At 41.8% G+C, this 13661-nt stretch overlaps 1 protein-coding gene across 4 annotated transcripts in view; it reads left to right on the plus strand.

The window, feature by feature from the left end:
• The first annotated feature begins 4229 nt into the window (after positions 1 to 4229).
• ANXA6 (annexin A6) overlaps positions 4230 to 13661 on the plus strand; it is a 58583-nt gene continuing 49151 nt past the window's right edge. For 2 of the 4 annotated variants that reach the window (XM_070739043.1, XM_070739044.1), the window contains exons 1-2: positions 4515 to 4616; positions 12793 to 12844. In XM_070739043.1, the coding sequence (XP_070595144.1) occupies positions 12827 to 12844 (18 nt within the window). In that variant the 5' untranslated portion in view covers positions 4515 to 4616; positions 12793 to 12826. Of the gene's footprint in view, positions 4617 to 12792; positions 12845 to 13661 lie in introns of all 4 variants that reach the window. The other 2 variants (XM_070739045.1, XM_070739046.1) reach the window with 2 other exon arrangements.

Here is a 13661-nt window from a genome sequence, read left to right on the forward strand (position 1 = left end):
AATTGTTATTGCTAAATGATCATATAGCTCACGCAATGACCACGAAAGGCTGACACAGGGAGTGAGGCAGGCTCTGGGAGGCCTGCTGTGGTAGAGGTACAGCTACAGCTACTGGTAATTGTACCTGTACCTTTTAAAGTTTAGATCTAGTGGTTAAGGCATTGGGTTAGAAAGTGAGAGATCATGTGTTTTAGTCCCACCTTACCATGAAAATCAGATGGGTGACCTGTGGCCAGGGGTGGGCAACTGCCCGGGTGGGGGGGAACGCAGGGGGTAGTGAAAATGGAGCTCCACCCCAGAACACGCAATTTGCACTGAAAGATGTTTAAAGAAAATGCAGGGCGTCCTGCATAAGCCACACCCACAATGCGGTAGTAAAAATTTTGGTAGCCCTTCACTGCCTGGGGCCATTCTCTCTTAGCCCAACTCACCTCACAGGATTGTTGTTGTGGGGAAAATAGGAGGAGGAAGGTATGTTGGGTATGTTTCCCATCTTGATGCTGCTGCTGCTGCTGCTGCTGCTGCTGATGATCATCATCATCCAGCAGTGGTGATTCCAGTGGTGATTGGAACACTGGGTTCTGTCCCAAAAGCACTGGAATTACATTTTAAACAGTTCAAAATCGACAAAATTACCATCAGTCAAATTCAGAAAGCATCAGGCTTGGTCCAGCACATATACTTCGAAAATTTATTTATTTATTTATTTATTTATTTATTTATTTATTTATTTATTTATTTATTTATTTATTTATTTATTTATTTATTATTCATTCATTCATTCATTCATTCATTCATTCATTCATTCATTTATTGGATTTGTATGCCGCCCCTCTCCGGAGAGTCGGGGCGGCTAACAGCAATAATAAGACAGCGTACAATAATAATCCAATAATAAAAAGGATTAAAAACCCATTAATATAAAAACCAAACATACATACAGACATGCATAAAATTGTAAAGGCCTAGGGGGAAAGAGTATCTCAATTCCCCCATGCCTGGCGGTAGAGGTGGGTTTTAAGTAGCTTACGAAAGGCAAGGAGGGTGGGGGCAATTCTAATTTCTGGGAAAATATTGTATGTCTTAGGCCCCTGGATCGGGTTTTACTAGTAATCAATGCCAAATCCAGTGAAACAACTGGCCGCTGTGATATAATAATAATAATAATAATAATAATAATAATAATAATAACAACAACAACAACAACAACAACAACAACAACAACAGCAGCAGAAGCAGCAACAGCAACAGCAACCAAATAAAATACAGGCCCACCAGCATGAGGAAACTGCCAAACTGAGAGGTCTAGCCCCTCTTTGCACCCCCATCACACCAGGGAAGCCTGACCCCTTCCCCCCAAACCTCCATATTGGGGTCTACTTACTTTTGCGTTTTCCTACCACTGCCGATAAAGCCTTCCTACCTACAAAACAATTGCCTTCATTAGCTTTCACTAGGCCTGAAAAGAGCCTTTCTAGCCTTCGGAATGAAATAGAAAAATTGCCTTTCTAGCCTTCAGAACTTTTCTAGCTTTTGGAGCCTAAAAGGCTTGGGAAAACAATCATTCTGAAGGCTAGAAAGGCTCAACTCAACAAGTGCAGAAAAAGATACAGATAAGTGAACTTGGGGATGGGAGGGTAGAAAGGGGGCCTGGGCAGTAGAGAAAGTTACCTAGGATTCAGGCCAAGGCCTAAAGAGCCACGGCAGCTTTGTGGATCCAGTGAGCTGCTGAGATGGAGTGAGATAGGCGGTTGGGGATGGAGGAATTGCTGTTGTCCCTGCAGCTGTAAGGGTAGGCACTTTGTCAAATGCTCGATTATTGATCATGTGACTGTAGGGGTGCTGCAACATCTGGAATTTCAACCTGGATCTCAAAAATACTCGAATGGACATTGAACGAACAGTTGTAAGTTGTGGATTACCTGTATTCCAAAATACTTTTAAAGATTCTTGCATAAAACGTCTTTCACTAAAGATTGTAGGAGACTCATCAAGAGCATGAAACTTGTCATTCTGAAGTTTTCTAATATAAAAAAGTTAACAAACAATTTCCAAAAGTTTAATTACGATGTATGCAGGCCTTTCAAGGGTGTCAAAATGGGCCAAGATGAGCCAAAATGGGTCAAGATGGTGCCCCCTTGGTTCCCAGAACAATAAATATGCTTTGGATTACCTTTCCCAAAATTAAAGCCTTTTCTGGTGAGCTGGGTCTTTGTATAATGCATCCAAAATACAGTATAACAATCTAATTATGTCAAGGAATTCATTAATTTTTATTCCCAAATAATCATGATAGTAGGTTTGAAGAGTTGTTTTAAAAATGTATTGGATCCCCCCAAAAAACAGTGAAACTGAAACAAGATTTGATTTTAAAAAGTCAGGTGTCATGTCAAAGATTTTCAGAAAAGGCAGCAGAATTATTATGCTTTATAGTAACTTCCAATCTGATGGTTATAATTGCTGGAAATGATAGCAAAAAAATAGTTTAACATAAATGGAAGACACCAGGTTGGAAAGGCTACTTTGAAGAAGGAAAGCTGCTTTGGAATAAACCAAGGATTCTGGCTTTGGAATAATTAGTTAATTATTCAAATGAATAATGAACTGTTGTGATGAAAAGTTCAAGTAATGTTAAAGTTAGTTCTTACTATAATATGAGTTAGAAAGATGCCCAATATTCATATGAGATTGCAGTTTTGGAAATAAATTACTCATTGTAAATTAATCATATTAACCTTTCCTTTTCAATGGATTTAAGAAAACCCACACTAGAGACAAGGAAGAATTTATACTAGTTACAAGCTACTGTTTTTATGAGAATGAAATGGCTGCTCTGCATTTGTCATAAAGGCACACACCATGGTTTACAGATCTTAGCATTGAAAACTAAAAACTCAAGCAAACCATGTGTGCCAAATCAGAAGAATGAAACATTCAGTGTTATATAGCATTTGCTGAGGGATGGGAGGCAAACAAAGCTTTTCCCTGCATAAGAAATCATATTTCATTGCGCCAGAAGATAAAAAAAAGTGGGAAAATTATAGTTATCCATATATGGTCAGAAAGTTAGATGTTGTCTTTGGTTTAAGTCATGTGACCCATCTGAGGTTTTTGAGCTCTTGTGCATTGCTGCTGGTGTTGCTAATGCTTACTAGTATCAGGTCTGAGAAAAATCCTCTTTAGTGGGACCTCCCTTGATTTTTGGCAAGCAGGATCAGCCCTACTTTTAGGCTAACTGCAACTGTCAATTTTGACAGCTATTTTGGAGTAACCTCACATAGGTAATTACCGTAGATTTGTTGTGGTGGCTTCTAGGAAGGATGGATTTTTCTGCATCAGGTGTCAATAAAACTTTGTCACTTTAGAAAAGGGGTTATAGTTTCTTTTTTCTACCAACTGCAGCCACAGCAACTACCGCAGCCAAAAACTTTTCATTAGCATCATCTTGCAGGTTATGTGGCAATACTCAGCATTTTTCAGGCTGTTAAATCCACTTTCCATTTTGATTTTCTTCAGGGCTTCAGAAGGATGCTACACCAACAACATGGTGGAAACTAAAATAGCATCTTCATGGCATTATTCATTATCCATGCTAAATGGAGAAAGAATTAAAGAAGATCAGGAAAATTTTTGATTTAATTTATTTGATTTACATGCTGCCCAATCATATGGGACTCAGGGCGGCTTAAATCTCTGTGGTGAGCTCATGACAACTACTCAAGGATGCTGGACCACATCCTAATTAGGTTATTTAGATGTTCATATCATCCTACCTGGATGATACAGACGAAATTGAGTCTGTCTTCCCCTGACTGGGCCCTTCATATGTTGAGATGACCACTCCCAATATGACCTTCCAACTCCAAGTGGCAATTCTGTGTATTCATCTAATCACTTTCTTGACACAGTGGAGGCAAGTGTTTTTAAGTTTCAAGGTTACATTTTTATTTAAACCCAAGACACATAATAAGACTCATTTTCCATCAACAGGGGGAAAACATCGGTTTAGGCTGCATTCTATTAAGGACTAACTACATTTTTTGGGGGTGGGCATTCACTTTCTTGCTGCATCCTAGCCTCATAAACGTGCTTACTCAGAAACACTTCATACAGTAGAATCCCATCTGCCTTTAATGCTGGGCCCAGGAATTGCAATTGATCTATTAATCAGAACTCCCTCCTCTTCCCAAATCCTGCAAGTAAGGCGAGCCTAACGTTGTCTGTATTCGGAGACAAGATACATCTGACGGAAGCCATTTTCCTTACTGATGTACTGTACTCCGGGGTGGATTGTTAAAGATGTGCAAAAAGAAGCTCGCCCGCTATAGCGAGCGTGGCGTTTCTCTGCAGCAAACATCTCCCCCCTCCCCCGTCCTCCTCCTCAATCCCGCGCGAGAGGGGAGCGAGGGTGGTGCCAAGGGCCGGCCAGAATTGGAAGCTCCCGAGGACTTGTGACGTAGCGGCTCGAGCGGAGCTCTGAGGGAACAGCTGCATTGCGCCGAGGCTGGCCTGCCTTTGATCCCTGCCCTAGGAAGAGCCCGGTTGCCTTAGCGGTGGATCCTACGGCCTCTCCTTTCAACAGCCTTGGGGAGCAGAAGAGGCCTCGGCCCAGCAAAGTAAGGATTTGTAATGCTCTCTCGCTCTCTCTCTCGCTCTCTCTCTCTCTCTCTCTGTGCACTCGTGTGTCCTGAAGAGGGTATGAACAATACAGTAATTGTACCGGTAGCAGCTGCTAAACAGTCTCATAACTCATTTAAAAGGGGAATACTGCCACATGGATTCACCTAAGGGGGCGGTGGAGGAGGTGTGAAATCCATGCTAGTCCTTTTCTCTATAAATTTGTATTTGTAATTATAGGCTGTTTGGTGATTCTGCCATAGAGAACTTTTTATCTCTCTCTTTTGCCGTTTTTTATTTTTTAAAAAGCCTTTTATACGTGGGAGGAGAAGTTACCGAGTTATTTAGGATGGAAAATAACTGAAGGAAATTTTGGGGTGGGTGGGGGGATAAGATTTCAAGCCTGCCTGCTTACTAGTTAAAAAAAAAGAGAATTTTAAAATCAATTGTACAGTACTTTCACTCAACATGTGAGTGAAAATGGTTCCAGTAAATTGGCAATTTCCCCCACCCCACTGTAATTCAGTCTGCATCCCTTCATAAAAACAAAATAGGAGTTTGTTTAAAACTGTAATCAAATTCTAATCTGAGAAGTTAAACAATACTTTACAGTGGTAGGAAAAATCTTCATACACTTTTTGTAAACTGACTGATAAACTAAAATAAAGCAAATGCTGCCTATTCAGGGGCTTTATTTCTACTAATACTGTACAATTGCATTTTAAAATTACCCCTTTTTAAACTAGTAAGCAGGCAGAGTTGAAATCTTATGGGCCTTCTTTGAGGGAAACCATTTTTAACCTTATTATCTAAACCTCAGTAGGATGTCTTTGGCAAAGACTGTTAGTTGTAAGAATTAAGTCTCATGGAATTAAGTATGGTAAAAAGAGAGAATAAATAATGCATTTATAATGTTACTTCTTTTTGCTTTCAAGGCATTAGCATCTCTGAAAATAATTACCAAGTTGGTTTATTAGGGAAACTGTGCTGTCTTCCTAATGTTCCACAGGATTTCCAGCCAAGATGGAAAAAACTTTATCTCATTTTATACAGAATAATATATTTTCAGTTAAAATGTTTGCCATGTGTGGGCAAAGGCATCTGATTGATAACTCTAAGCCCCCTATTGTCCTATTTCCCCTATTGGTTCCCTAGGGGTTGGGTGGGGTCCTATCATACAACTCTAGAAAGGTTTTTTGCACACTTACTTGGAAAGAATGCCTTCTGAAATCTATGCTCTACTGTTCATTTAAATTGGGAAGTGGTTTTCTGATGCTGCAGGCAACAACCGTTTTTAATTATAGCTTTCCAAGTACATGACTTTCAGTCTTTAAAAAATGGTGTATTGTATTAGACTGTTGATATGTTAATAAAAAAAATTCATTTTGATACAGATTTTTTTTAGCTGCATTAAGTAATGATGAGTGAGTACCAGGACAATAGTTTAAAATCTGAGCAAGATGCCTTTGTGTACCTCCCTCCCCCCTTACTGTCTTTAAGAGATCTGACAGTTTTCAGGAAGAGACTAAAGGAAAAAAAGCATAGTTACTTTGCAGTGTCAATGGTGGAAACCCCTGGATGCTTGTAGGGGGGGGGGATCTGACTGTCATTAGAAGACTGTGCTCCTATTTATTATTTAATTTCTTACTACATTTTCTTCAATGAGGAAAAAAAAGCAATAAGGAGATGGGAGGGAGACTCAGATTTTTTTTTAAAGGCATATGACTGCCTTCACCCAAAGCAGGTTAATAATCATACTAAAAGCTTTTGTCTTGAAATACCTGCAGACTGTTCTTAAAACCTTAATTGTAGGCTGTTAGCTCAACTTTTCTCTCCCTTTGTGGACATAGCTGCAATTTCATTCATATAATCTGGCAAAATATTTATGAGGCTGCTTTCAACTTTGCTGCTTAAACTCCTGAAAAAGAGTTTTCTCTTTCAGACCAGATCAGATTCAGAAAAGGTTTTCCAGACCAGTGTTCCTAATCCAATTAAATACAGAATGAATCTGGGAACAGAGAAGTCATTTCTTTCTTGACTTCAGTTAATGTGAACCAGGTGTACAATTTCATTGTCTGCTTTAATGGATCCTCTTGGGGCGTTGTAGTATCTTTGTGAATGAAATTTTTATAGAGTAGATGTATTTTAAAATTACACCTTTGATGCCTACTGTTGTAATGCTTCATGGTGCCTCTTTTCACTGGCTTCTATTTATTCTTTACAGTTGTCACATACATTTCCCTAGTTTGGTGTATTTGTCAGAGGAGGGGAAAGAATCTGATTTTTTTTTCTTTATAATGGAAAAATTGCAATCTAACATTTCATAAGATCCTAGTTCTTATTAATCTAACTTTGATGAATCACTAACTTTAACACAAAGGTGGGTCACCATAATAGACTGAAAAGGATGTTTGTCTAATATCCTCCCCAATGCAGCTTTCCCTGTAGTAGTGCATATGAGAATACTAGTACTGTATCTCCATTTTATTTTTTTAAATTTTATGTGAGCACAGAATATTTCCATCAGAATACAGTACTAAGAAATATTTACACAGGAGGAAGAATGCTTTAATTATGTAATTTAAGAGACGAGGGAGAGTTGTCATTTTTAATTCTCACCAGTGTTTTACTGGATGTCAACATAGGACAAGATGCTTTTTTCTCTTCTGGTCATGTTAAAAAGTTATGCAAATGAGTTTTCTCAGTATAGCAACATGAAATGTTACATAATTTTAGATGATAAACATATAAACTTGGAACAGAAAATGAATTACAATCTCTGTGCACCCAACTAAATTAATTTCTCACAATTCTTACCACTTAATTCCATTACTCTGAACATATCAACAGCCTTGTTTGATCAATATGTCATCCTTGATGGATCAGTGCCAAATCCTTCTTACCAGAAGTACAAAGCATTATTTTCTTCCCACAAGTGCATTCAATAAGCCATGGAGATGTGCAGCTGTTGTTTCCCATTCATCCTGGCTCAGTTATTTTCTGTTCCTGTTGCTTCATATGTTTAAGCATGCCTCATGCTTCCCTTTATGCTGATTTTTCTTGACCTCATTTTGGGAGATTTGCCAAGGAAGACATTGAAACATTACTTTGTTCACTATGGAGAGCCTTGAAGGTAGCAGCATGTGCTGACTGTGATATTGTCTATGTGATAACTGAACAAAGCCAAAACTGGTTTAGCTTTATGCATAGGCCACATAGCTATTCACATTTGGATACATATCTCTATCCATCTAGATTAGAGTGAAGACCAAATTTCCTGCCATCTCTTAGTAGAGTTGCAGTAAAAATAGCACAATTAATTACAGGCATGCACATATTCTAACCAAGAATCATAAGTGGATAGCTAGGGACTTTTATAGAAAATAATATGGAAACTTCCATTTTATTACACATGCCTTTTCATATTCTATCCATCTCGTTTACATTTTTTTGGTTTGTTTTAGGGATGACCTGGATGGCTGAGGTATTTTCTATTTTAATAAACTGAAAGAAATTCAGCAGGTTCTGACAGGTTCTGGAGAACAGGTAGCAGAATTTTTGAGTAGTTTGGAGAACTGGCAAATACCACCTCTGGCTGGCCCCAGAATAGGATGGGAGTGCAGATTTTGCAACATTCTTCCCCCAGAAGTGGGGAGGGAATGGGGATTTTGCAGTATCTTTCCCCTGCCACGCCCACCAAGCCATGTTCTCACAGAACCTGTAGGGAAAAATTTTGAGTTTCACCTCTAGCGAGTACAGTTTATGGTTTCAGACAGATCATCTAATGCAGCCATTCTTTGTTTGAGTGGAATCTCTTTTTCTTCCCTGTTATATAAATTGTACTCATATAAAATGTATTATCAGTCAACACAAAGCAGTGATTGATATTCCATCTTTGACAAATTTCTCTTGTGGTATTGCACCACTAAAATTTCAGGTGCTTCACATTACCAGAGAATGTTTCCGAGTAAGGGAAGTGAGAATTCATAGGCTGGGTTCATACATCTTGCTAAATCATAATTTGTTGGTTTGCAATCCATGGGAATGTTAATCTATTAAGGAAATTATTAGTCAAAATGTGATTTAATATGATAGAAGAACTTAGTAGTATATTTTCTGAAGGAAATATTTTACCCAATCGAAAAGCATCGATAGATGAAATCCACCGTAACAGTCCCAACCTGGAAATATAGCTAGTATTACAGATACATGTTAAATGATAGAAATGTGCCTACTATCTAATGCAGTGTTTTTCAACCAGTGTGCCGGGGCACACTAGTGTGCCGTGAGACATGGTCAGGTGTGCCGTGAAGCTCAGAGAAAGAAAGAAAACAGAGAGAGAGAAAGAAAGAAAGAGAGAGAGAAAGAAAGAGAGGGAGAGAAAGAAAGAGCAAGAGGGAGAGAAAGCAAGCAAGCGAGAGAGAAAGAAAACAAGAGAGAGAGAGAGAAAGCAAGAGAGAGAGAAAGAAAGCAAGAGAGAGAAAAAGAAAGAGAACGAGAGAGAGAAAGAAAGAAAGAAAGGGAGAGAAAGAGAACAAGAGAGAAAGAAAGCAAGAGAGGAGAGAGAAAGGAAGAAAGAAAGAGAGAGAGAGAGAAAGAGACGGAGGGAAGGTGGGAGAGAGAAAGACATAGAGGGAGGTAGGGAGGGAGAGAGAAAGCGCAAAAAAGAGGAAAGAAGGAAGAGAGAAAGAAAGAGGGATGGAGAGATAGAGAGAAAAAAAAGGGGAAGGGAGAGAAAGAGGGAGGGAGAGAGAAATAGAGCGAAAGGGAGGAAGAGAGAGAGAGGGGGGATTTTTTTGTCCAAACTTTTTTAGCCGTCCTCCCCCCCCTCAATGTGCCCCATGGTTTTGTAAATGTAAAAAATGTGCCGCGGCTCAAAAAAGGTTGAAAATCACTGATCTAATGTATGCAGTGAAGGGCTTCTAAAATTTTTACTACCAAAATGCAGGATGCCCTGCATTTTCTTTCAACATCTTTCAGTGCAAATTAGGTGCTCTGGGGTGGAGCTCCATTTTTGCTACCCCACTGCATTCCCCACCCCGTCCGGACAGCAGCCCACCCATGTATTTATGCAGCTGATGTGTAATAATCACAAATGCCTTTGTGAGTACTGTATGTTTCTTAGTTTGATAAATTCACACTTTTATGAATTTATGTGAAATATTGAAGATATATTTCCTTCCACTGGCACTTGCTGAAGACTTCAAGCAGCATCTTCTCACTGAATCATATCCCTGTAGACCAGTGTTTCTCAATTATTTTCTGTTATGCCCCCCCCCCCCCCCCCCGGGAAGAAGTTAACATTTCATGCACACCCCAATTCTCCGTCAGGTCGATGGTTTGCAATATTCAGCATGTTTTCGCTGAAAAAACTCAAGTGTTTTATCAGTGTGATTGGGGTCTAATGTGTTTAAATTAAGCCTTAATTTAATTGGCTTCATGCTGTCCACTGCCAACATTTTTAGACACAGTAAAAATACTGGTCTTTCCTCATCCCCCACCATAGTCACAGTGAAGCCAAGCGCTACATACACTTCATCATATTTCCTCATCTTAACTTTTGGGAGACTTACATTTATCTCATTGTGTTGGTCTCTCTCCTCCTTTCTTTTCATCCCTGTTAAATATTTTTCCATGGTGACTCTTAAGGGTTGATTATATACACTTCATATCTCCTACTCTGTGCTGTGTGCTATTGTTCGGTGTAGCACACACCCCCTCTCTGCGACAAAAAAAACATGTTCCCTGGGGTCATTCCCCCCACCCCCCGGCATCACTCTGCCCCCCCAGGGGGTGCCGCCTCATTATTTGAGAAACACTGCTGTAGACTGACTGCAGTGCAGTGACACGTTGCCATGCATTTTTACTAGCTGGTCAGGCTTCATGTATCATAGAAGTACTATAATTGTGCTTAACAGTGATTTCATGTAGCTATGCAGAGTGGAAAAAATATTCTACTTTGTGTTTGACAAGCTGATCCTGACCTGCCCCGTTTAATCCTAAATTTTTTCATGTCCTTTCCATAAACGTATAAATGCTTCAGCATAAAACACCTACACTTATTTAATAGATGTGACTTAAATACTCAACAAGTATTATTTATTGTTTTTCTCATATATATATATATATATATATATATATATATATATATGTGTGTGTGTGTGTGTGTGTGTGTGTCACATTTTTTTTTTGTGCTGAATTTGAAAATTAAGAGAGACTAGCATAGATCTATTTCGGCCTTATTTTGGCCTCATCAGCTAGCCATACCCACTGGGACTTGAACCTGCAACCTTTGCCTTGTAAGACAGAGAATTATCCTCTAGGCTACAGTATCCAATCCCTTCAGCTCTGCACCAGGGAAGGGTTACATATTTTTGTGTCGAATCACCCTGGTGTATTGAAGGAACATCACAGCTCTTTATTTGCCTCTCGGCCCAACCCAGGACCATTTCCAAGTCAGTTAATTTTATTGATAGCTGACAATTCTATCTGTATGTGTCACATGATGAGGCCAAAATAAGGCTGAAATAGATCTATCCTAGTCTCCCTTAATTTTCAAATTCAGCAAAAAAACATGTGACATATACAGTGAACCCTCGAGTTTCGCGTCCTCAAGGATCGCGAAAGGGCTATTTCGCGAGTTTTCAACCCGGAAGTAAACTCCACCATCTGCGCATGCGTGCCCTTCCACGCATGCGTAGATGGTGGAGTTTCCCCGCCGGGCAGAGGCTTCCCTGGGTCTTGCCCCCGTAAGACCCCAGCGGCGGCGCAAGCAACGGCGTGGGCGGGCGGGCGGCACGCGCGGGGACACCCCAGCTCGGCTCCCCAGCTGGGAAGTGGCCCCAGCAACAGCGTGGGTGGGCGGGCGGTGCCCGCGCGCTTGGGGACATCGCAGCTCCGCTCCCCAGCTGGGGAGCCGAGCTAGGGAGTCCCCACCGCGCGCGTGTTGCTGGGGAAAGCGCGCGCGCTTGGGGAATCCCTAGCTCCGCTTCCCAGCTGGGGAGCCGAGCTAGGGAGTCCCCACCGCGCGCGCGTTGCTGGGGAAAGCGCGCGCGCTTGGGGAATCCCTAGCTCCGCTTCCCAGCTGGGGAGCCGAGCTAGGGAGTCCCCACCGCGCGCGCGTTGCTGGGGAAAGCGCGCGCGCTTGGGGAATCCCTAGCTCCGCTTCCCAGCTGGGGAGCCGAGCTAGGGAGTCCCCACCGCGCGCGCGTTGCTGGGGAAAGCGCGCGCGCTTGGGGAATCCCTAGCTCCGCTTCCCAGCTGGGGAGCCGAGCTAGGGAGTCCCCACCGCGCGCGCGTTGCTGGGGAAAGCGCGCGCGCTTGGGGAATCCCTAGCTCCGCTTCCCAGCTGGGGAGCCGAGCTAGGGAGTCCCCACCGCGCGCGCGTTGCTGGGGAAAGCGCGCGCGCTTGGGGAATCCCTAGCTCCGCTTCCCAGCTGGGGAGCCGAGCTAGGGAGTCCCCACCGCGCGCGCGTTGCTGGGGAAAGCGCGCGCGCTTGGGGAATCCCTAGCTCCGCTTCCCAGCTGGGGAGCCGAGCTGCGATGTCCCCAAGCGCGCGCGCTTTCCCCAGCAACGCGCGCGCGGTGGGGACTCCCTAGCTCGGCTCCCCAGCTGGGAAGCGGCCCCAGCAACAGCGTGAGCAACGGGGTGGGCGGGCGCAAGCAACGGGGTGGGCGGGCGAAGGGCGGGCGGCAGTGGAAGCAAAAACACCATCTGCGCACGCGCAGATGGTGTTTTTACTTCCGCACCGCTACTTCGCTAAAAATCGATCATCGCGTGGGGTCCTGGAACGGAACCCTCGCGATGATCGAGGGTTCACTGTATTTATATACACACACACACATATATAAATGGCAAATCACTCCTGAATAATATGCTACATATATACCTTATTCAGCACTGGAGCAGTAAAGCAAGGTACTGAAAAATAAGTCAGTGTTCCTATTCAGATATATTTGTTATATATTATGACTACATATTTCATTAGCTTTTGCAAAGTTAGCCAAGAATTTGAGGAATTATAGCTGGAAACCCAACTGCAAGGGGCCAGACGGCAGAGTCTGATTTGAGTTATGTAGCTTTTTATAGGCTTTATTTCTGTATGTCTTTCAGAAAGGAATAATTTAGAACTATGCTTTCAAAGACTAATTGGGTTTTTATTTATTTATTTACAGCATCCCAAACTTCTGTAATATTGGAACAGAAAACATGTCAAACAAAGGAAAGGTAAGAAACATTTGATACGTAGTTATTGAAAAGCTCAAGAAGTGATCTATCAAATGCTGCTTGATCACACAACCTTTCCGTTCTTCATTAAGGCACATGAGCTTGAGAAACAATGATGGATGTCTTATAGAGTCTGCTGCTAGAACAAGCTAGCTTATTGAAGCAGCATGATATATTTTTTTCCAGATTATGTGCATAAGTAGCAGAGAGGTTCTGTTCTCACACTACAACTAAAGCACTTGCTTGGAATTATTTTCAAAATGTAGACAATGCTAATATGGGTAGTCCTCAACTTACCACTGCAGTTGTGCCCAACAGTTCTGATACTAATTGAGACAGTTGAAAGTGAATTTTGCCCCATTTTATTACCTTTCTTGCCAGAGTGCTTAAGTGAATCACTGCAAGTGAGTCACTAAATGAACTGTTGTAAGTCGAGGACTACCTGTAGTTGTTTAGTGGGCACAATGATCATGCTGAGCTAAGAATTATGGGAATGAGTCGGGTGAACTGGTTTGGCCTGGTTTGGGCAAGAAGGTAGCAGTTACAGAGGCTGGTTCGGAGAACTGGTAGCAATGGCAGCATGAGGCTTCCCCCCTTCTCAACATACTCATTTCCTGGGATTTAAAAAAACTTTTAAAAGCCTTTTCCCCCTACCAATTCACCTGAAATAAAGAAAGAGAGGGGGGAGGGAGGGAAGGGAGAAAAGGAAGGCAGGAAGAAAGAAAGAAAGAAAGAAAGAAAGAAAGAAAGAAAGAAAGAAAGAAAGAGGTAAGTGTTAGAAGGAAAAAATCAGGACTCACTTTCCAGCCGGGAGATC

Source organism: Erythrolamprus reginae, chromosome 2 (assembly GCF_031021105.1).
Source record: "Erythrolamprus reginae isolate rEryReg1 chromosome 2, rEryReg1.hap1, whole genome shotgun sequence".
In the NCBI taxonomy this organism is placed as follows: Eukaryota; Metazoa; Chordata; class Lepidosauria; order Squamata; family Dipsadidae; genus Erythrolamprus; species Erythrolamprus reginae.